Source organism: Cydia pomonella, chromosome 11 (genome assembly GCF_033807575.1).
Source record: "Cydia pomonella isolate Wapato2018A chromosome 11, ilCydPomo1, whole genome shotgun sequence".
Lineage (NCBI taxonomy): Eukaryota > Metazoa > Arthropoda > Insecta > Lepidoptera > Tortricidae > Cydia > Cydia pomonella.
This window is the reverse complement of record NC_084713.1, coordinates 21,820,341-21,843,843: the sequence shown is the minus strand read 5'-3', so window position 1 is coordinate 21,843,843 and position 23,503 is coordinate 21,820,341. Positions and strand designations below refer to the sequence as shown.

Genomic DNA, 23,503 nt, shown 5'->3' with positions numbered 1-23,503 from the left:
AACGTTGTACGATACATGTGCGAATACGTAATTCGCAACTCGTGTCGATTTAAAACTCTTCCTTCGGTCGTGTTTTAATTTATCGCCACTCGTTTCGAATTTTCTATTTTTCGCACTTGTATCGTAATGTACTATTAATAAAATACAGAATGGCCTAACAACACGGTGACAAAACATTTTTAGGAATATTTTCTTACTTCTCCCACAAAAAGTAATGAAAAATTAAAACTACAATCATTTAACTAAAACAATATTTCAGAATATTCTCCTTTGGCTCTGATAGATAAACACAAACAATGTTGTTTATTAAGTAAGTAAGTAAATATTCGTTATTGTGCAACGTAAAGTAAAAAAATACACATAAAACGAAATACAACCGTAAACAATGTATTTTTCACCACACCAACTGCTAAAAGCTCTCTTTTTTGTTCAAAAACTAATGAGAAAAATTCATTTTATCCACATGCGGAGCAAAGTAATAAAATGTTGATTTGTTTCCTTATGTTCAGTGGTAGAACTGACTTTTAAATATGATTTAGAATTGTAATTTTTTTATTACGTTCATTTGGTTTTTTTTTGGTATTTCCTTGATAGTATTTTCCTGGCGTTGGTGTGGTGAAAAATGTTGTGTCAATTTATGAATCTTTCGCTTGCTCGGGTAACAATATTAGCACGAGCGGTTAAACAACAACTTTGCCCCCTTGTAAAACAAATAACTATTTTGGATCACGCTCTATAGTTTCGTCTGGATACCTTTGCGTTTAACTCTGTGTTGGCGACGTAATTCGTACCAGGCGGTTATTCTTTTTCTGTTTTCGTGACCGACTTGGTTTATGATAGTGGCAGTAGATCGATCTGAATGATAATGTTGAGGTTGAAATTGGTCGATGTCTTGCGGATAAGGTTTATGAGTTATGACTTGTATGAGACGGAAATTGCAGCGTACACCCTGGATAAGAGACGAAGTACGTTACTTATATTAAGCGCAGCATACAATAATTAAGTAATAAATTCAGTAACTGATTTAAAAGTAATTCAGTAACTCACGACACGCAGCTATACACGGCAGCTAGCCACGGTAGAATATTTGCATCCCACTTCTACATATCGCTGCATCCCTACAGTTAGTTATTCAATTAAGTAAGATGTGTGAAGCGCTTTAGTTTTAGGTGCCAGAGGGCCTACCGCGAAAATCGAGGACCGAAATTTCGCGATAGGTCCTCAATAAGGTGCCTTGTAGCTTGTAGGTAGCTAAGCCTTTCTAAGAGGACATGATTGTTTTGGGAGTGAGTGAGCCCTGTAAACGATTCGTGTAACGCACATGCACATAATTTCAAATTTTATAATAGCAGTTTTCTCGTAATAAGTTGCAAAAGATAGGTTGTGACGCCATCTAGTGGTGAGTAGCAAAATTAGACTAAGTGTTATAGTGTTGCAATATGTAAAAAATAAACAGTAATTGGGAAAAGGATTTTTTGAAAAACTGTATGTAAAGATATTACTTATGTGTAATAAAACAAAAACAGTTTATTTTATTTAGTTTGTTTGTCGATTAAAGTAAAAAGAAATACATAACACTGTTACCAGATTGCATAAATCGTGTAACGAAACACGTTTACGGGAGGATGTTGTCATCTGTCAGATTTGGCCTTCAATTGCTGGGGTTTCACGCGATTTCGAAGGATTTTTTCCTGTTTCTTGCAATGTTTGAGTGAAACTCGAGTTAAAGTCGATGGTGTGACATCTGGATGATAGTGCGTGAGTTAAAATGACATCGAGAAGCAAGAATGCAGTGCGGAGTTACGAAACAGAGATCGAGAAGAGCCGTGAGGAGTCGAATTGGAAGAAGGCGGTGGATTTAGCTCAGCAGCTGAAGTCCAGGTCTCCTCAGCATGGTCAGTGACTTCTTAAACACCTATTCTGACTATTTAGAGCTCGTTTAGGGTCAGGGCAGTTGACGGGATTGGATTATCCTAACAGGATTGTACCAGATCTTATCAGTTCATTACTCACACAACTGTTTATTTGCAGAGTTATGACATACTCATAGTGTAACTGCTGCGCTTGAACGCATGATTAGGTACACTAATAGCCAATTATTGGCAATCACTTTTCATTTTATGATTTTTTCTTTCATTTTCTAAACTTGAAACTCCTTAATCAGTTTTCTTGCAAGATTTCTCACAAATCTCCATTTATTAAATATTGTTTTTGCTAAAAATTATGGTTTTATATGTTTAAAACAGCATGCAAGGTTAGCCTTGAGACTGGAAATATTATACAGTTGCTAATATATTTTATAAATTCACAAGATTAAAATAAAATTATTATTATTATTATTAAGCGGTGGTGGCCGAGTGGATATGACGTCAACTCTTTTACTATTAAAATAATTTAAATTTCATCGAACTTGATAAGTACTAGTGGTAGGGCTGTGGCCCTTAAGAGGCAATGACAGAGATGTAGGTGTATCATTTTAATGACATGATACTGGGTGAAATTGTCACTCCAAAAGTAAATTCCGATAGCATTCATTAGTAAATTGAGAGTAAAATCTTTATTTGTAATAGTAGTTTTTAAGCTACATGCCCTACAAACAGTCCAGTACTGCTACTATTATTCCCATGGCATGTTGCCAACCATGTCAGATGCGAATGAACTTTCTACTTTGGTTATAGAACAACCATCTTGCCAAATAAGTAAATCCTATACCAAAAAGCATTATTGAATGTTAACGGTCAAATACGAGTATCGAAAATTACCGAAAATTAAATAAAGATTAAGAATCATTGTTATAGGGTGCTCATTTTTGCAATATAAAAACTAAGTTTGCCAATTAAAGGGTTAAAACCTGACGTTAATATTTAAAAATATCTCTTATAAGTAAAAAAAAACACTTTCCAAACAATTCAAAAACATGCCACGTAAATCAACACCATTGTTTATTCCATTTAAACTTGTACCTAATTAATTAATGAAATTAGTAATTTATTATACATCTCCCACTTAAATACAAGTACAAATTTAATAACCTACAAACATAAAATTTAGCTTGAGAAAATCTAGAAATGAACAGTACAATTAAATCAAATCTACGGTTGGGTTGAGCTGGAGTGAGGCCAGAAGGCGAGCTGAAGATAGAATGGCGCGAGCTTGTGAAGGCCCTTTGCACCTCTGGGGTGCCTTAGGACAACAACATTCTACAGCTCCTTCACAAGTTAATAATGCATTTACAATGACATCATTATTATTTTTTAATCATCATTAAAAAAAAAATCTAAATATAAGTACATAGCAAAATTTGTATACAAGGTGCATTTCCTTAATTCAGAAAATCACCCATAATTCTATCATATTAGAGTTGATTTTCGGAATGACCCAAATCTTAAATGTCTTATAGTTTGTGCGGAAAGAGATGTGTCGTGGAATGTATGGGCCCCAACACATTCTACAACTCATCTCTTTCCGAACAGTATCTAACAGACAGTGCCTAGGTAAATATTACATTTTAATCAGTATTCTAAAACCTTAAAAATTTACAGAAAGCCTCGCACACTTCCTCATCGGAGAAGGCAAGCTTGAAGCCTACCTGGACGAATGGCCTCCAAACAAAGAAAACATTGAACGAGCCCAACGGGAGCTCTCCGAGGCCCGGGGCTACCTGACACTGGCTACCGATGAGGCAGGCCGGAAGGCCGGAGTGGCTTTGGATGCTTATCTGCTGCTTGGGAAGCTGAACTTTGCCTGCGGGGCTTATGATGAATCCCTTAAGAACTATAAGATGGCAGAACTCAATACGCTCACGGAGAAGGAGCTGCCTATGTAAGTTTTTGCTTTAATTTGATGTTTATAATTTATAATGTATTTACTAGACAGTATCTAGCAGGTGCTTGTAGAGAATTCGTTTGAAATTTAGCTTGTTTGGGGCTTGTCTAATTGCATTCCAAAGACGGATTGCTTGAACAGCGAAAAAAGGTAGAAGTTTTACATTCAAAATATTTTTGCTCTATCTTCTTTGTGTAACAATTTTACAAGCTTTTATTTAATTTCTGTTAGTATGTATGTATGTGTGGGTCAAATCTCGGTAGCAAAATTTTACCCACTTCCCGATTTACGATTGAGCCGAAAATTTGCATACATATGTAAATAAATAAATAAAATAAATAAATATTATAGGACATTATTACACAAAGTAAGTATTAGTAAATATAAAAAGTAAAGTATATATGTAAGTTGAGTGACAATGCAATATTATGGTACCATCAAGTATCCACAAGGGTCTAGCTTGGATTGTTCTGTACCAGATTCCTACACCCCTTGATAAAGTTGAATTTAGAATTTCAAACGTGCGATGAAACGTGCGACAGATCGCTATAGCTATGAACTGTTTTTCATTGGGACGTGTGTCCGAAAGGTAGGAATCGCGATAGACTGTCGCTCGACGGCATTGCTTGGCGATGAACGCTTTAGATAAAATTGTTATAATAAAAATAATATTTAAATACGCGTATCCATACGTTGCCATCCGGTCTGCAGTTGATATATTATAGCTATTGTTGTGGTTTCTGATAATGTAGTTCGCTGCTTTCCGGAGATAGATTATTAGTGCATTATGGACTTCATAATTGATAAGGGGTTACTAGGTCATATCGAGAGGTATAATTGGAATTAAATATTTAATGCTAACTGAAATAAATGTTATATAAGAAAGAAAGAGTCCAAGTCCTCCAGTGCCCAGGGCTGGTATAGTCAAGTTCATAAATATGTACACATTTTCTCACCTTTTTGCAATGGATTAAGGTAAAGAAATGTATACATATTTATGAAATCGGCTGTACCGAGTCAGCGCCTTCACCTTTCGCGGCGGATGACATAACTCCCAAGCCTCCGGGGTCATGGTATAATTTAACAAGAATAACACGATGCAGTTTTTCCTACATCCTTTGGTACCTTCAATATATAAAATAAATACTAACATTAAACTAAGTTAGTGCTTGAGAAAGGAGACCTAGGCTCTCCGTAACATGTCGCGCGAATGACTAAACCCTTACGTTGTTACTCTGCCGCTGATTCGCACTAAACGCTACGCATCCAGCTTTATCATGCGAACGGTTAAGGAGTGGAATTCACTTCCAGCAAATCTATTCCCAGTCCACTATACTTAGTCAGGTCATAAGTTCTGTCAAAAACGTTTTGACTGATAAAAAAGCATAGGTACCTATAGATCCCTTATTATTCATATATTATTATGTATATGGGTTAAAAACTTATTTAGTGCTGAATTACTTTCAATATAATTTAACGTAATTTGCTGTCTTGGTTTTGCATAAATCTGTGTAATATTCGGAAAAATGTTATTAAAAAACATGCAAAAAATACGCAACCTGTTCAAGGTGATTTTGATCCCTATTTATTTATTTTTCTTTTTCACATGGTTGAATCTTACATAAAACAAAAACTAAATCATAATATATATATAATTCATGTCAATTGTTATTGCCAAAATTGCAAATCTACGTGTTTAACCAAACCTACTCGTTTGAAGGCAGACAAAAATTAGCATGTCACTGAAAAGTACCCTAATTTTGAAAGGTATTAGCTGAAGTACAGACTTCTCGGAGAACTAAATGCTGGTGATAAAATAACGTTCTAGGTCGGTTCATGAAATTAAACAATTGTACCTATTTTATTAATGCGACATTGATTTTTACTCCATTTTGTAAAGTATAATTTTTCACAATCCAGCCGCGTATTCGCGTCTAACGACAATCCCAAAGTAAACAAGTAGTAAATAAAGACGCGATCTAAATTTTAAACTAATTATACGTTTTCTTATTCTTTGGCCAACCCTCTTCCCAACTCATCTGGGGTCGGGTTTTTTTTTATTTTTATTGGAGAAACAACAGAAGTATGCGACAGGATAATAGGTTACATTGTTAGGTACAAACAATATAGAGATGAACACTTACTTCCTTAAACGCTCTCACTAAAACATACATAAAATAAACGGACTTAACTAAACGGTATGTTAACATACAAGTTTACCAAGTGTTGTAGACCAAGCTTATGTATATTATAATTTAGGTAACAGCTTAGGTTAGGTTTCCTTGTACGTTTGCGCCAGAGAGCTCTGTTCTGTGTTGTTGGCGTAGTTAGGCTGTCCTGGTTCATCTCCTTTTGTACTTTGGTCCACCAAGTAGCGTGGGTTCTGCCTCGTCCTCTTGATCGGTTTGGTATGTTCTCGACCTTTTTGACTACATAGTCGTCATCTCGCTTGGAAATATATCCGTACCAGCATAATCGGCTTTAATTATATTACGTTTTGATCAGTATAAACCAAGCTTTGAAATCATGGCAAACTTTTTTTATTAAAAGATTTGTATTACATTTCATCAGTCAAAACCTTTGTGACAGAACTTATGACCTAACTAAGTAACTTGCATCTTTTTAAAACGAGAGTGACTAGACATATTGGTTTTAGGTAAGCATGTTCCACCATCAGGTACCAAAGTTATTACAGTAACTGTCCCAATACTAAACTAAATTATAACTATTTTATATCTAAAATAGGCCCTTGAGGCATTGTACCAGGGATGCTGGCGGCATTTCCTCGTATCGCAATGCTGATATGTTGTGCGAGGAAGTCGCTAGCTCTTCGGTCACCAATTCGAGTAAGGTTAACCTTTTTTCTTTTTTTTTATACTACGTCGGTGGCAAACAAGCATACGGTCCGCCTGATGGTACCTAAGCACTTTATGAACACAACATTATGAGTAGGGTCTAGTGTTATTTGGCTGCTGTTTTCTGTAAGGTGGAGGTACTTCCCCAGTTGGGCTCTGCCCTAGATCTGGAATGACATCCACTGGCTGTACCCTACCACACAAAGCGAGATGACATTCACAAGGCCCATACCTCTCTTTTGGACGTAGTTTAAGGACAACCGGGTCCAGTATCGTAAGAGTTGGAATATTCTTTATTAAGAAGTTATCTAGTGAATCTATTTCGCATAGCACTTTCGTATTACTACTAACAGTGTTCACTCATATTTGCACATCATGAGGTCATTGATTACGTCCCAGCCGCTCTTAATAAGTTTAAAGTATTTCAAGTGTGTCTATGTCTTCTTCTTCGCGTTGTCCCGGCATTTTGCCACGGCTCATGGGAGCATGGTTCGCTTGGCAACTAATCCCGAGAATTGGCATAGGCACTAGTTTTTACGAAAGCGACTGCCATTTGACCTTTCAACACAGAGGGTAAACTAGGCCTTATTGGGATTAGTCCGGTTTCCTCACAATGTTTTCCTTCACCGAAAAGCGACTGGTGAATATCGAATGATATTAAATATTAAATAATAAATAAATATTATAGGACATTATTACACAAATTGACTAAGTCCCACAGTAAGCTCAATAAGGCTTGTGTTGAGGGTACTTAGACAACGATATATATAATATATAAATAATTATTAATAATTAACAAATAACTGTTAATTATTTACACGGATACAGAAGGTCGTCCGCTATGGCTGTTGTAAGTGGTTTAACAAGTTTTAATAACAGTATGAATTAGAAATTGTTCACGTGAAGGTCGCATCGCGCGTAAATGCTACTAATTACTTACGATAAATACATCATCCACACTCATTGTTAACTGATAATTCATAAACCTTATTGCCAAGCAGCAAGGGAACGAAGCTCTTATTGTACAGTCAAGTCATAAATATGTGTATATTTTCGACACATAATTAAAACTTTTAGAACGTCATTTGACTTTGATCCTTATTCTTTCACGGCCTTAAATAATAATAATAATTCAGCCTATATACGTCCCACTGCTGGGCACAGGCCTCTCTTGTGCGATAAGGCTCGGGCTATAGTCCCCACGCTAGCCCAATGCGGATTGGGGACTTCACATACACCTTTGAATTTCTTCGCAGATGTATGCAGGTTTCCTCACGATGTTTTCCTTCACCGAAAAGCTAGTGGTAAATATCAAATGATATTTCGTACATAAGTTCCGAAAAACTCATTGGTACGAGCCAGGATTTGAACCCGCGACCTCCGGATTGAAAGTCGGACGTCATATCCACTCGGCCACCACCGCTTGGCCATTTGACTTTGATCCTTATTCTTTCACTGATATGCCTTAAATTTGTTAAATATCTAAAAGTATTATTAATTTTGATGACCGGTTTGGCCTAGTGGGTAGTGACCCTGCCTACGAAGCTGATGGTCCCGGGTTCAAATCCTGGTAAGGGCATGTATTCGTGTGATGAGCATGGATATTTGTTCCTGAGTCATGGGTGTTTCCTATGTATTTAAGTATTTATAAATATTTATATATTATATATATCGTTGTCTAAGTACCCTCAACACAAGCCTTATTGAGCTTACTGTGGGACTTAGTCAATTTGTGTAATAATGTCCTATAATATTTATTTATTTATTTATAATCTACTCAAAGGTTGAGGGTTATTGTAGAACCTTGTCACAGATTTCGTAATACCTTCAGTCCTTCCTCCTATCTATCCTTCCTATTATTATTAGTATCTCCTTGGATTTCACGAGCATATAATTCCCGGTCTTTTGATAGGCTTGCTTGCTTGAGGCTCCTTGGAGAGCTTTAATGTCATGTAGAACGCCTGCTGGAACCCGTTCACAGGCGCAACAATAGACACCCATGAACCGGTCGCAGCAGGCATTGGGACTATTATAGTAAAAGTGAACAGTATAACGGTCTATGGATTAAAGTGTGGGTAGACAATGAGACTGGGTTATTGCAAAGACGTACGGGCACCTGCCATAACAATGTTTTCACTAGTTATCGAGGTAGGCTTCGACTTGCCGCCCACTAGATGGGCCCCTGAACCTGCTGTAGTGACGACGACCAGGAGCAACACCGGTGTGAGCGGCTCAGGGGTGCTCACCACAAGCAAAAAAATAATATTTAGTTTTCTGATTTTGGTTATCATTAATGAAGGCATGTATATATTTTTCTTTATCTTTGATCATATGGTTGATTATTTCACTGTGTTTTTAACCTTGTATTAATAGTTTTAAATTTCATGCGGGATCCCGGAAATACCGCATACGCAGGTACCGGGATTAAAGATAGGGTGCGGGACTCACCGACAGGAACACAACACTATGAGTAGGGTCTAGTGTTATTTGGCTGCGGTCTGTAAGGTGGAGGTACTTCCCCAGTTGGGCTCTGCTCTAGATCTGGAATGATAGCCGCTGTGCTGTGCCCTACCACACTAAGCGAGATGACATTCACAGTGCCCATACCTCTCTTTTGGATGTAGTTTAAGGACATACCTGGGTCCAAATGTACAGTCAGCATCAAAAGTAGCGGATCAAATAACGCTTCATAAGTATCCATTTTGTAACAGCTTAGCAAAAAGTGATGTCCTTAATATAGAACAACTAAGACTGTAAAAGATATACTTCGGAACGTGAATTTTTGAAATGAAATTTTTGAATATTTGGAAAAGTTATCTGGGATGTCAGATACTTTTGGCACGTTGTTTCATCCGCTACTATTGATGCTGACTGTACGTGTGTATGTTTTTGAGTACTTTTTTTTTTTACAGTCGGAGTTTACGAATAGTAGCCGAGTCCTACGCCATCAAAGGGTTGTGTCTCGAACAAACAGCGTTACCAGGCAGCAGTCGATATAAGCAGGCAGAGCGAGAAAGCGAAATGGTAAGAGTTTCGTCTCTTTCCGCAAAGTACTTGGGTCATAATTGTTTTCGTTTTTGTTTTTGTCGCCAAAAAACGTGACAGAGTGGATAATTTTGTATGAGATCTTCTTCTTCTCTCGTGTCGAGGTTCCCCTAAACAGTGGATGCCCAGAAAGCAGCGGTACTGACAGCCCGGACCGTGGCATCTCTCAGGTCAGATTTAGAGCACGAGTGCGGGCACGCGGGGCAATCCAGCAGGTGCGCCATGGTTTGTGGTGCAGTGTCGCAAGCACATATGTATGTATGCATGTGTGTATGAGATGAAATTTTGTTTATAATTCTTCTCACGTAAAATATAATTTACAGCTATAACTGTAAAAAGAGCTATTAGAGGGTAGATTTTGTTCACTTTTATTTAAAGATCTAAAGATACATAGTATAGCAATCGACTTTTATTTATTTGATAGAAGACATAGATACAAGCGTGACAGAGTGATCAGAAACAAGATAACGAAAATCATTTTGATCTTTCTAGACAAAACTTTTGACTCTTTACTGATTAAATTTAGACTTTAATAGCTGTCGTTAGAGTTCAGATTGACATGTTTCCAGGTCCGCTAAATTGATATCTTTTCAGATTCGGAGTTTCGAGCTGGCATCAGAATTGACGCTACTGTATCTCCAACGAGGTACAACAAACGTCAGTGCGGGCGCGACGCTCGAGACAGCACTACAGCGCGTCCCGCTCTTACACATACGGGCTCAACGGTTACATAGCGCCGTTGACAGGTACGTTGATGGGATTCTTGCAACAGTCGCAATGAGATATATTGGAGCGGCCGTAGTGCTCAAAAATATCTAAACATGCTGTCTAACTACTTAAGGCGGGTTCAGATATTTCTGAATACATTGGTTGTTCAGGTATATCTCAACTGTACAGTCACGTCTGAAAATATCGATACGAAAAATATGCCAAAAATATGTATACACTACCTTAATAGATGGGCAATATTCAATAAAGTTGTGTATACATATTTTTGGCACTTTTTCGTATCAATATTTTCAGACGTGACCGTACAAATACAGAAATACCTATTCTGTAATATGTGACATTCCCAAACCCAGGCAGCATCACTATTTACGTATTCCACGTCGACACATCGTTAGCGCGATGTAGAAATCGCTTCAACTGATACAGCGACATCTAGTGGCATTTTCAAAATTCTGGAAGAAAACGTGTCATAGACTTGCAAAATGAGTTTTGTGGCCTACGTAATAAAGGTAATTATCCATCGGCAGGTATCGAGTGATGCTAACGGCGGTCGAAGCGGCATCCACGCAGGCGTTGCGGTTAGCGCTCGCCCGGCAGCTCGCCGAGCTGCTTATGCGAGGGTTGGCTGGGCAGGTGAGCATGAACATAGAGAAATAGGAAGTAATAGAGTGCTCACTCCATACATTTTAATTTAATTTATTTATTTAAGAAACAAACAGTATTTTATAGTTACATATAACACAGGAACTTTTCTTAAAACTAGACTTACAGTTTCCTTAATGAAAATATTTTAACATCATGCTTATTAAGTAGTTTCTACATAGTAAAACAGAGCTATTTGTGCGCGCAAAAACAAAATACAAAAAAAGAAAAGAAAAATGATGAGAATAAAAATATAAGAGCATTATAACAACCTTATGGTATTGTTACTAATTATTTATAAACTGAATTCTCAGGATTTGTTATCTATTAATAAAGAAATTATAAAAACCAGTAACATCTAATACTGAGATTATTTCTTTTTTCTTTATAGCGCCAATCTAAACGTTTGGGTTATTAATTATTACACTGCATAGATAGTGTTTTAAATCTATTAAGTTTCTCACAGAAAATATTAAGGCTCAGAAATTTTTCGTTGTACAACCTGCACGCCCTTCTAACAAAACTATTTTTTGCGTAAGCAGTCCGACTACGGGGGACGTAAAAGAGGGGTTTTTTCCTGCAAGCACGTTCACAACGTCGAGGGACTCTGAAGGAAAGTGAATGTAATAAAAACGGAGAATCAATAATATTATTAATAATTTTATAAAGGGTTAAGATATCGGTACGTTCTCTGCGATAACTAAGGGATGTTAGGGGTTTTATATTATATTATATTATTATTTTCGCAGTCGACATCTAGCATCGAGTAGCGGAACTCTCAATACTGCTACTCGACAATAGATATCGCGGCAAACAAAAAGTCAAATGCTCAACGATTTTCAGCTAATATTATAACCAGAGTAACCGGAACTCTATTTTCAATTCCTACGCTTAGCCTTCCTATGTTTTAGAAAATAATGCCATCTATACAATACAAATATTCTTTATTCAAACCGTACAAAGAAAGCACGTATTTTCATCTAGATTTATTGTCTTTTTGGGCCCTTTTTTGTACAACAGGTTGAATTCAAAACTAGACTTAAACCCACTTAGCTACACTGGTTGTAGGTAACAATACTCTACGACGCGCCCTTCAGAATATGACATACGATACAGAGAACTTACTAATAGTCGTAAAATGATTACTTACTGTACTTTGATATAGAATACTTAAATAAGTTATTTTGTTAAGGTGATAAGATTTTTATTGTGTATTATTTATAATTATAATTAAGTGAATAATGGCGTATGGTATTTATGTATTTTTTTTGACATAACTGGTGACCGAAGAGCTGGCGGCTTCCTCGCACAACGTATCAGTATTGCGATACAACGAGGAAATGCCGCCAGTATCTTTAGTACAATGCATCAAGGGCCTATTTTAGATATAAGCTAGTTATAGTAATCATCTGTATATATCCATTATGTATATTGTTATTGTCAATAAATACTTTTCACAGGTAAAAAAAAAGTGAATAATTACAAATTAATTAATATGGTCCTATTCTGCCTGAAACACAGGAACTCCTAGTTCAGGCACTTGTATACTTTTCCTTATCCTTAATCCTTAGTCTTTAAGTGCTATCACCGTACTATAATTTTTTCAATAAATTATATCATATATTATATAAATATTATAGGACATTATTACACAAATTGACTCCCACAGTAAGCTCAATAAGGCTTATGTTGAGGGTACTTAGACAACGATATATATAATATATAAATATTGATAAATACTTAAATACATAGAAAACACCCATGATTCAGGAACAAATATCCATGCTCATCACACGAATAAATGCCCTTACCAGGATTTGAACCCGGGACCATCGGCTTCATATGCAGGGTCACTACCCACTAGGCCAGACCGGTCGTCGTCGGTCGTTATTTGTATTTGTATTCTTTATTACATCTATCTATAATAAATGGAATTATTTACAGGAGTATCGAGCGCCCGAGCCCGCGCCCACGCCCAGCAGTGGGCCGGGGGGCACGCTGCGAAGGAGAGAGGACTACGTGAGTGACGGACCGTGGAAACCTAAGAGATACGCCGCCATTAACCAGGTCAGTCAGTTTTCGCCGGTCACCGATAGATGTCTCTCTGTATTTTATATGGCGCTATCGTTTGTTCCTCGAAACTTGATGACCTTCGGAGCGTTGCTGAAGGATTGAGGAGAGATAAGGTTTAATTGGAGGAGATATGTCAATAGCCACCTGGTTAGATCTTCTTTCTTTAGACTACTCTATAACATATATAAATATAAATCAAATCGGAACCGGACAGTTGGGTACCTTTCCTTGTTAGTGCTAGACGCACCTGCGTCTATACACGGTTTAACATGAGGAACCCGATAGATTTTAACCACGCATTTCTAAGGCCAAATGAAGGACTTTATATGAGTTTAGGTAAATTTCGACAAAAAACCCTTTTTTAAATTTATTGAATATCGTCAGGTGACAAGCAAAACCCACTAATTACCACCACACATTTATAATGAACTATATTGCTAATAAAATAAGGTTGATTTTTGTTTAATTATTTTTTAGTAATTAGTGACTTTTGCTTGCCACCTGACGATATGTTTGAACATATCGTCAGGTACACAAAAAGTAAACATTATTATTAAAACCTAGTTTTTGCAAAGTATTACTTGTCACTTTTGACGTCTATCTATAAGGATACGGACGTCTATAAATAGTCTACATGCCCCATAATGGTATCAAAAACGCGTTTTGGACTAAATAAGATGTTGTTTTTTAAATTTGTATTAACTCTGAAACTAAGCGAATTCAAGAAAAGTTTATATCACATTTTAGTTTCAATGTTATCAGGAATACACTATTAACTCAATACTTTTAGATAATATTATCAATATATAGTACTTATATTTCTTAGATATATAGATAACTAAATAGTTGTGTAAGTTTTGATACCTACAAGTAAGCATTGTAAATTAATCATTTATCTCAGTACTCACCTACTACAATAAGTTTGTATAATGTATGGGTAGGTATGACACAACATTGCTAGCTTTATTTTGGAGTGCACTATTCGCCAACAAACTGTCCACAGTTTGGCGAAAAAATATGTATACCTACCACTTAAGTTTTCTCTTGAAATAATAATTAAAAAAAAAACTTTCGGGTTCCTCGTGTTACACCGTGTATACTAATGGCTCTGTGAGCTATATACATCTATATGGAAACAAGGATTTCTTTAATATGTCATGTTTCTGTCTTTATTTTATAATTGTAACCTAAAATTTACATTAAGCAACCACAGAAGGTTAAAAGTAGTCGCTAAATATCAAAACATTCTAAATTATAGTCAAAAACATAAAAAAATTGAAAAAAGTATTATAATTATACCCTTTTAATTGCTTTGAAAAATGTTGAACTTGCAAATATAGCCACAACTTGAGTAATTTGAGTAATTTACTTTTAAAATGTTCTACTATTAAATTTAATATTTCGCATCGCTTAAAAAATCACACTTTTCTATTAAAATATAAGCTCGTTTCCATACTTTTGGCCTTGGGTATATTTATAAAATATAGGTTTAACCGTTAAAAAGCGAAGCGGTGGTGGTCGAGTGGATATGACGTCCGACTTTCAATCCGGAGGTCGCGGGTTCAAATCCTGGCTCGTACCAATGAGTTTTTCGGAACTTATGTACGAAATATCATTTGATATTTACCACTAGCTTTTCGGTGAAGGAAAACATCGTGAGGAAACCTGCATACAACTGAGAAGAAATTTAAAGTTGTATGTGAAGTCCCCAATCCGCATTGGGCTAGCGTGGGGACTATAGCCCGAGCCCTCTCGCACATGAGAGGAGGCTTGTGCCCAGCAGTGGGACGTATATAGGCTGAATTATTATATTATTATTATTATTATAGGTTTAACCTTTTGACCGCCAAAGACGTCATATGACGCGCGCGGCTACAGCCCAATATCAACCTTCACGCGTACCGACAAGGTTCACGATTACACGCCGCGTACGATAGGCGTGGCGTTCAAAAGGTTAAACAATTAAAAATCTACTTTATTTTGTTTTATTATAGGACATTATTACACAAATTGACTAAGTCCCACAGTAAGATCAATAAGGCTTGTGTTGAGGGTACTTAGACAACGATATATATAATATATAAATATCTATAAATACTTAAATACATAGAAAACACCCATGACTCAGGAACAAATATCCATGCTCATCACACAAATACATGCCCTTACCAGGATTTGAACCCGGGACCGTCAGCTTCGTAGGCAGGGTCACTACCCACTAGACCGACCCGGTACTTTGTTCCAGTTCGTCCCCCGAAACGAGTACGAGGAGATAATCCTCCTCCTCCTAGTAGGCGAGGCCATGGCGGTGCGCGACGCGGTGCTGTCGCAGAGCGCGGAGTTCGAGGCGGCGCGCCAACATGCCCTGGCCAACGCCGTGGCTGTAGCCGACCTGCTGGCGCTGGCTGTCACGAGATGGGGACAGCTATGTCTTGTTTTAGAGGTATGTACACTGGACCCGGGTATTTTTTTTTTTTTTTTTTTTATGGAGGATAGGCAGGCGTTTGACCACGATCACACCTGATGGTAAGTGATGATGCGGTCTACGGTGGAGCACGGTTGCCTATGAGATACCTATTTACTCTAGCCTTGAAGAGATTCAGATTGTACTCATACGGAAACACAGACTCGGGCAGGGCATTCCACTCCTTGGCAGTTCGCATAAGGAATGTTGAAGCGAAACGCTTCGTGCGTATTTGTGGAATACCTACCATGAAGCGATGCCGAAGTCTGGTAGTCCGATGGTGAAATGGGGACGGAGGAATAAGGTTGTGCAATTCCTCAGCACACAGCATACAGCAAGGTATGTCCTTAAACTACGTCCAAAAGAGAGGTATGGGCAATGTGAATGTCATCTCGCCTTGTGTGGTAGGGCACAGCACAGCGGATGTCATTCCAGATCTAGAGCAGAGCCCAACTGGGGAAGTACCTCCACCTTACAGAAAACCGCAGCCAAATAACACATTGTAAAGGCCAGTCCAGATGGTATGATCAAGTCGAATCATTTGATCAGAAAATAAATTGGCGTCAATCTAAGGGTTTAGGGTCGGCAACGCGCATGTAACTCCTCTGGAGTTACAAGCGTACATAGGCTAGTGGTATAATTTGTTGTATATTAACAATAGCAATTTTGGACCCGGGTACGTCCTTAAACTACGTCCAAAAGAGTAAATGGGCATTGTGAATGTCATCTGGCTTTGTGTGGTAGGACACAGCACAGCGGATGTCATTCCAGATTTAGAGCAGAGCCCAACTGGGGAAGTACCTCCACCTTACAGGAAACAGCAGCCAAATAACACTTGACCCTACTCATAGTGTTGTGTTCCTGCCGGTGAGTAAGGTTGCGAGAGCTCAACGAGGGGGGTGGGGTTAGGGTCGGCAACGCGCATGTAACTCCTCTGGAGTTGCAGGTGTACATAGGCTACGGAGACTGCTTAGCATCAGGCGGGCCGTATGCTTGTTTGCCACCGACGTAGTATAAAAAAAAAAAACTAAAAAACTAGTCAAACCTCCATGGGCTAGCAACCCTAGGAAACACTTCTTGCCAAATCGTGTGGTAAATGTGTGGAACTCTCTACCAGAAACTGTTGTTAGTCCGTCAGTGAACTCTTTCAAAAATGGACTAGATACACATTCTAGAACATTAAAAAGTGCTAAATAAACAAGTGCTGCGATATACACGCATCAGCTCCAAGAGCTGCTAGTGTATCAAATAAAATAATAATAATAATATGTAACATTTACTTGGCTCATTACATCCTGTACGAGTTTCCTTGGATTTTGACACAAGAGAGCGCCACTCTGCCCTATCCTGCGCTTCACGCCAGTTAGGTATTCCGAGGGCGGACAGGTTTTTTAGGGCTTCATCACTCCAGCGGTATCTGGGACGTACAGACGGACGTTTTCTACCCGGGTGCCCCTCATACGCTCTTCTCACAGCACGAGGTATATCATTTTTTTTATATACCACGTCTGTGGCAAACAAGCATACGGCCCGCCTGATGGTAAGCAGTCACCGTAGCCTATGGACGCCTGCAACTCCAGAGGTGTTACATGCGCGTTGCCGACCCTAAATCATTTCTTATATCGTCCACTGCTGAGCATAGGCTCTTCGAGTACGCCGCTTGTCTCGTTCCTAATCTCATCCAGAAGTGACCAGCAATCTTCCAAATCATCCAACGAGCTAACGGACGCCAATCGCTTTTAAGGAACTTAAACATTTTCTCTCGAAAACTACAAATTTGATGTAGTGCAACTGCAGCCTTACCACGAGTTTGAGGCTACATATTCGCTAACGTGTTCGTTACTTACTTTCTTAGTTAAAAGTTTTTATTTTGTATTGTGCAGTCCCTGGAGCGAGCGATGAAGTTTTCGTTCGGCGTGGCGCATGTCTGGCGGCAGAGGGCGCTGGCCACGGCGGCGGCGGCGCCTACACCGCCCGTGCAGCTGTGTCACGCGCCACAACATATCTCGCCAGGTGAGCGGCATATCTATTCCTACATCTTTTGTGATAAGAAGTAAGTTTATATAGTTGATCAAAACGGGGTGTGCCTATGCTGCACCAAACCTGAGTTCCACTAGGTACTGCCAGGGTTCAGCATCAGCTCTATCTTGGATACTGCTCTCCCAAGTGCTGATCAAGGTGAGTCGCAAACCAAATGGGCGTGTGTCTCCATTTCATCATTATTATTGAAATAAAGGTTGACTGGTAGAGAATGCCTCATGGCATTAAGTCCGCCTTTTGTACTATAAGGTTTTCTTTTGTGCAATAAAGATTAAATAAATAAATAAATAATATAGTAGTTTATGTGAGTGGTAGTACTGCTACATAATAAAAGGCATTAAAATACACGAGTGTGGTTTTAAGAAACGAACGAAGTGAGATTCTTAAAAGGACCACACGAGCGTTTTAATGTCTATTTTTGTACAGTTACATACACTATTTTATCTACACACATATTATAAACTTTATATGCTATATTCACTAACCCAAATTACAGCCAACGTTGGGACATCGTTGCTCTCTTGGCGGAACTCGCTGATATGTGTGGTGGTATTTTTATCACTCATTTTATACGAAACTTTTGCTATAGTTACTTTCAAAAACAACAAAACATTTCATTTCGAACAAAAAAGCATCTCGCATGATATTAGAGTAGAGGTCAAATCGAATTGTTTTTTTTTCAGATACGCTCCAAATTTGAATGAACCAAATCGATTTTGATGTAGTTATGAAGCAATCACAACATTATCACAGATAACAAATTTGTTGTAACAAAACATTTTATCGTAATGGTGGCCATTATTTACGGATTTGAAGGCATCATAGAGGGTTCGTGATATGTGTGTAGATAAAATTAATAATTTCGAATCACAATGAATCCCACGTTGTTTTATCATGAATGTAGTTGTGTGGGCTTGTGCACAAATCACGCGAGGTTCGATAGGGGGGGTGGGGGTCACGAAAAAATCACGATAGATCGGGGGGTTATATAAGGAGACCTCACGTGTATGTTTCTATAGTGAACGAAAGTAAGAAAAAATATCTACTACATACTTTTTCTCGTTTTCGTTAAACATTAAATCTTCACTTGGCACTTCAAAATAGCGAATATAAACAAGATTTGCTTACAATACTATTTATCTCAAAATTAGGTCGAATGAAAAAAATAAAATAAATATACACGTGAGGTTATGTGGGGGAGGGAGAGGTTAGGCAAGAACCTCACAACATATCAAGGGGGAGGTCAAAAAAGTAGTCGAAAAAACCTGGCGTGATTTGTGCACAAGCCCTGTGGTATGATAAGCAGAGCCCGTACATTTCATGCCGTTGACAGAAAAATGACGTCACGCTACATAGAGTATGATTCCAATTAGTATTTTCGTAATAATTAATCATTTGTCAACCTCTTTAGGTAACTGATACATATACTTGACAATCACTATAGAAACGTCTAACTGCCTTTCATTTTGTTGTCACACAAATAAATAATAGATTATTAATTTATGGAATAATACATATTTTTGGTTTTTAACAGCGTAACAAGCTTTTATTCACGTAATCAATAAGAAAATAATTTATGGAATAATACATATTTTTGGTTATTAACAGCGTAAAAAGCGTTTTTATTCACGTAATGATACCTATCAATAAGAAAATTATCTAAATTTGTAGTAACTCCCTGTATGTTAAATTACGTAATTTTTGCGTCAACGGCATGAATAGTACGGGCCCTGATGGTAAGGTTCGGAATACATGTGTACCACGCGGCAGGCAGCACGGCGTGGACGGCGGGCGTGCGCGCGCGCGCGGTGCTGAGGCGCGCCGCGCCGCTCGCGCCGCGCGACGCGTCCCTGCGGCTGCTCGGCGCCGACACGTGCTACAGGAGTGGATGGGTAAGCCGGGATTATCCGCGGTCTGTACTTATATTAGGTCATTACCTATGTAATTGGCGTTTTGTATGGAGAACTTTAACGAAATTCGATTTTTGATACAATTAATTTTGCGGATTATTTTGTGACGGCATTTTCAAACAAATTTTTGCCAGTAATCTGAGACATTTTTAAGGCACATGTTCTATCTCATTTAAAAAAATATATAAGTCATTTAAATACTCGAGCCGGCAGTACATGAAAAGAGCTGTTTTCAGAGCGGTGTTCTGAATACATAAAACAATAAAAGTAGCAAATAATTGTATGTAAAATCGTTGTTATGTAGCGCACCAATAAAATTAAAAAATACTTCGAAGTTACTATTAAAATAAATAAACTATGACTTGACTAATACTTATCAACAAAAACGTCAATTTCATAGGTAATGACCCAATACTTGGGTGGTCGGGTGGGTGAAAGCGTTGAATATCGACCCGACAACCAAGTATAAGGGAACGGACCTCCCTAGGAAGCAATGGTGCCGACTGAATCGCCTAAAAACTGGACACGGATGATGTAACTTTACCGTCACAAATGGGGATGGACCGACTCCGCGCTTTCTGATTGTGGCATCAAAGACCAAACCGCGCCTACCCGGGGAGACTAGATGATCTCATCAACCTGACGCCCGAAGCTGTATAGCAGCTGCATAATAATAGTTGTTGCCTTATAATATTTTATGTATCTTTGCCTATTTAACAATATCGCAATTAAATAATAAATAGCTGCAAATACTTTTGTCATAATTACTAATATATTCACATGCTATATCTTTTTCGGTATATATAGGCTTGAATGAAAAACATGCTTTAATCGTAATTATTTTTTTCTACTCGTCAACTGTAACGGTTGAATTAAAATTTCGTATACCAAACTATGATTGCGTACTTTTCATGTATGGGCTCATTCAACTTTAATATTCATTTCGATACGCTTTAATCAACTATAAAAAAATCACGTGTCTCCGCGCTCCCATAGAAAAGACAAACGGGCAACTATTTCATGAACATATTCCTTCAACGCGCGTTTATGTCTTTTGTACTACACTTTTGTCTACTGATATACTTAGCAATTTTCATTAATTATTTAGGTTTTATAATAAAAAAAGTATAATTAAATATAACTCGTAATGATAATGATATTTATTTTGCACGATTTCAGGTAGGTACAATAGAATGTTGAACAAAAAAGTATTCGCTAAAATCTGCCATACACAAAAATATACTTTAAAAACTAAGTCTTAAAATATCCTAAACTAATATTTACAATCATGCAATAAAAAATTCAAAAATAATACCTACAATTAATAAAAAAATAACATTGATTTATTGAAATAGGTACTATGTCTTATAAAATAAAAATTAACCATTCATATAATTATGAATCAATTAATAGTCCCTTAAAATTTTAATTCAGTCACTGAAATAGTCCTTAGTACCATAATAACATTTATTTATTAGCATTTTTGTTAGCATTAACTTATATCTATTCATATTTGCATGTTTTATTTCTATGGATAGCTTGTTGTACAATTTAGGTGCAATGCCATTGATAATGTTGCCCATTATTGCAGTTTGATATTTCTTTATAGAAATCATTAGGGCCCTAGGTCGTAAATTGCCCATAGGATTGGGTTCATTGATTTTAAATAGAGTAAGATTACTTTTTACAAAATTACAGCATTTTTTAAATGTATATACTAGGTAGAGTAAGAATCTTCCTAGATTTAAACTTGCCAGCCCAACTCTCTGTTTGATTAAGATTATAAATAGCTCTAATACAGCGCTCTTGGGCTTTAAACATTTTATCTTTATAAGTAGAGTTGCCCCAGAATATAACGCCAAATCGTAAGGTAGAGTTGACAAATTCATGGTAAGCTGCCAATATGGTTTTTTGGTCAGAGGTGTTAGGTAACTTACTTAACGCATATGAGAAGGTACAGCCTTTTGCATATTTCTAAGGAGTGAGTTTCCCAGGGCATATTGTTATCGATGTAAATATCTAGGGTGATAAGCGTTTTACCTATTTTCTCGCCTTTGTACTCCACGTCTAATTTTAGCACGGAATTTCTTTGTGAACATTGCATAATGTTAGTATTACTAATATTTATTTTTAGATTATTGTTTTCTAGCCAACTAATAATGTCTTTTGCAGTTACATGTTAATACTCATTTTGTTCGTAGTCAATATTAGTATCAAGTTCTATAAAAACTGGACTGTCGGCAAAGAGTACCATAGCGTGTGGGCTACTTTTTACAATATCATTGATGTAAATCAAGAATAATAGGGGTTCCAGTACACTTCCCTGTGGCACTCCATACCTCACGCGTGTACGTTCTAATTTATATTTCTTTTCTTCCCTAGATGCAGTACATATTTGTGTTAATTCTGTATATTGTTTTCTATCATCTAGGTAGGATTTTAATAGGTAGTATGCATTTCCCCGGATTCCATAGAGTTCTTACTTTTTTAGCAGAATGTTATGATCGTCATGATCAAAGGCTTTCGTCATGTCCATAAATATGGCGCATGACGGATTTCTTATGTCCAGATTGGTATACCAACCAGGTCAGCAAAGTCTATAGATTTTTCTGACAAAGTCTTATATAGCCATATTTGTTGTTTTATTTTTTTCTAAATCCTTTCTGTTCTTCTATTAATATTTTGTTTTTATCCAAAAAACTATAAATTATATTGTAAATGATTTTCTCAAAAACTTTAGTAAATATAGTTAACAGCGTTATTGGTAGGGAGTTTTGGATATTTTCCTTACACCCTTTTTTATACAAAGGTTTTACAATTCCTATTTTTAATTTATTTGGGAATACACCAGTAGTAAAGCTGAGATAAATTATATGGCTCAAAGGCAAGGAGATGGATGCAACCACATATTTAACTACCTTAGTGCTTATGCCATCAATACCATGACTGTTTTTTAAATCTTTCATAGGTTTAAGAACGTCATCAGGTGAAGTTGGAGCAAGGAACACAGTAGTTGGATTACCAGATATTCGATGATTGTATTGGGAAGTGATAACGTTGTTTTTTATTTCATCAATAAAGTTATTTATCAAAGCTTCAGCAATACTGGTCGGGTCTCTTAAATGTTTATCGTTCACTGTTATTTGATGTATTGGCTCTGGTCGTATATTACTTACATTTATTTATAATCTGTCACATAGCTTTCGACTTGTTTCTGAATCTTTGTATATTAAAGTCATTTTCTGATCTTTGAGTTAGATTAATAATTCTTCGTAGAAAAACTATTGTATACTTTAGTAATATAATCCAGCTTTCCAATCTCGTACCTTACTTAGGCACAGGGTACTCGACTGCGGAGGGCGCCGTGGTGAATGTCATCATCGATCCCAGTGCGCCCTCATAAACGGCAAAGAGGGTGAAACGCCGGAGTGGGTTTAGTGGGTAGGGCTAAATTCTCCCCCCCTCTTCCCAGGAGAGGGGAAAGGAGTGGCGAGTCCCACACACCGTGCGTAAATGCATTCCCACTCCGTCAAAAAAAAAAAAGGGTACTCGACTGAAAAGCTCTCTATTATATCATGATTGTATAAATTACTAATATATCCTCGTGTTACATCCGAACCTCGTCTTTGGCTTGTCTTGCTACTCATCAGCGACATCAGAATGATTTATGATCATAACTAGAAATCTATTACATTTTTTATTTTCAATTAATAATAAAACATCTTCAATGTACACCAAAGGCCAAAAGTATGGAAACAAGGTTGTTTTCTTTAATATCTCATGTTTCTGTCTTTGTTTTTTTTTTTTAAATTGTAACTTAAAATTCACATTAAGCAACCACAAAAGGTTAAAATACTCGCTAAATATCAAAACATCCTAAAATATTGTCAAAAACATAAAAAAATAAATTAGGAAAAGTA

The 23,503-nt window shown here is 37.2% G+C and overlaps 1 protein-coding gene across 1 annotated transcript in view; it reads left to right on the top strand.

Moving 5' to 3' along the window:
- Window positions 1–1,587: 1,587 nt before the first annotated feature.
- The window catches only part of LOC133522534 (tetratricopeptide repeat protein 7B), a 44,022-nt gene continuing 22,106 nt past the window's right edge, over window positions 1,588–23,503 (top strand). The window contains exons 1-9 of the mRNA XM_061857899.1: window positions 1,588–1,895; window positions 3,543–3,822; window positions 9,593–9,704; window positions 10,320–10,471; window positions 10,982–11,087; window positions 13,041–13,163; window positions 15,415–15,612; window positions 17,517–17,646; window positions 19,444–19,565. Of these exons, the coding sequence (XP_061713883.1) occupies window positions 1,769–1,895; window positions 3,543–3,822; window positions 9,593–9,704; window positions 10,320–10,471; window positions 10,982–11,087; window positions 13,041–13,163; window positions 15,415–15,612; window positions 17,517–17,646; window positions 19,444–19,565 (1,350 nt within the window). The 5' untranslated portion in view covers window positions 1,588–1,768. The remainder of the gene's footprint in view (window positions 1,896–3,542; window positions 3,823–9,592; window positions 9,705–10,319; window positions 10,472–10,981; window positions 11,088–13,040; window positions 13,164–15,414; window positions 15,613–17,516; window positions 17,647–19,443; window positions 19,566–23,503) is intronic.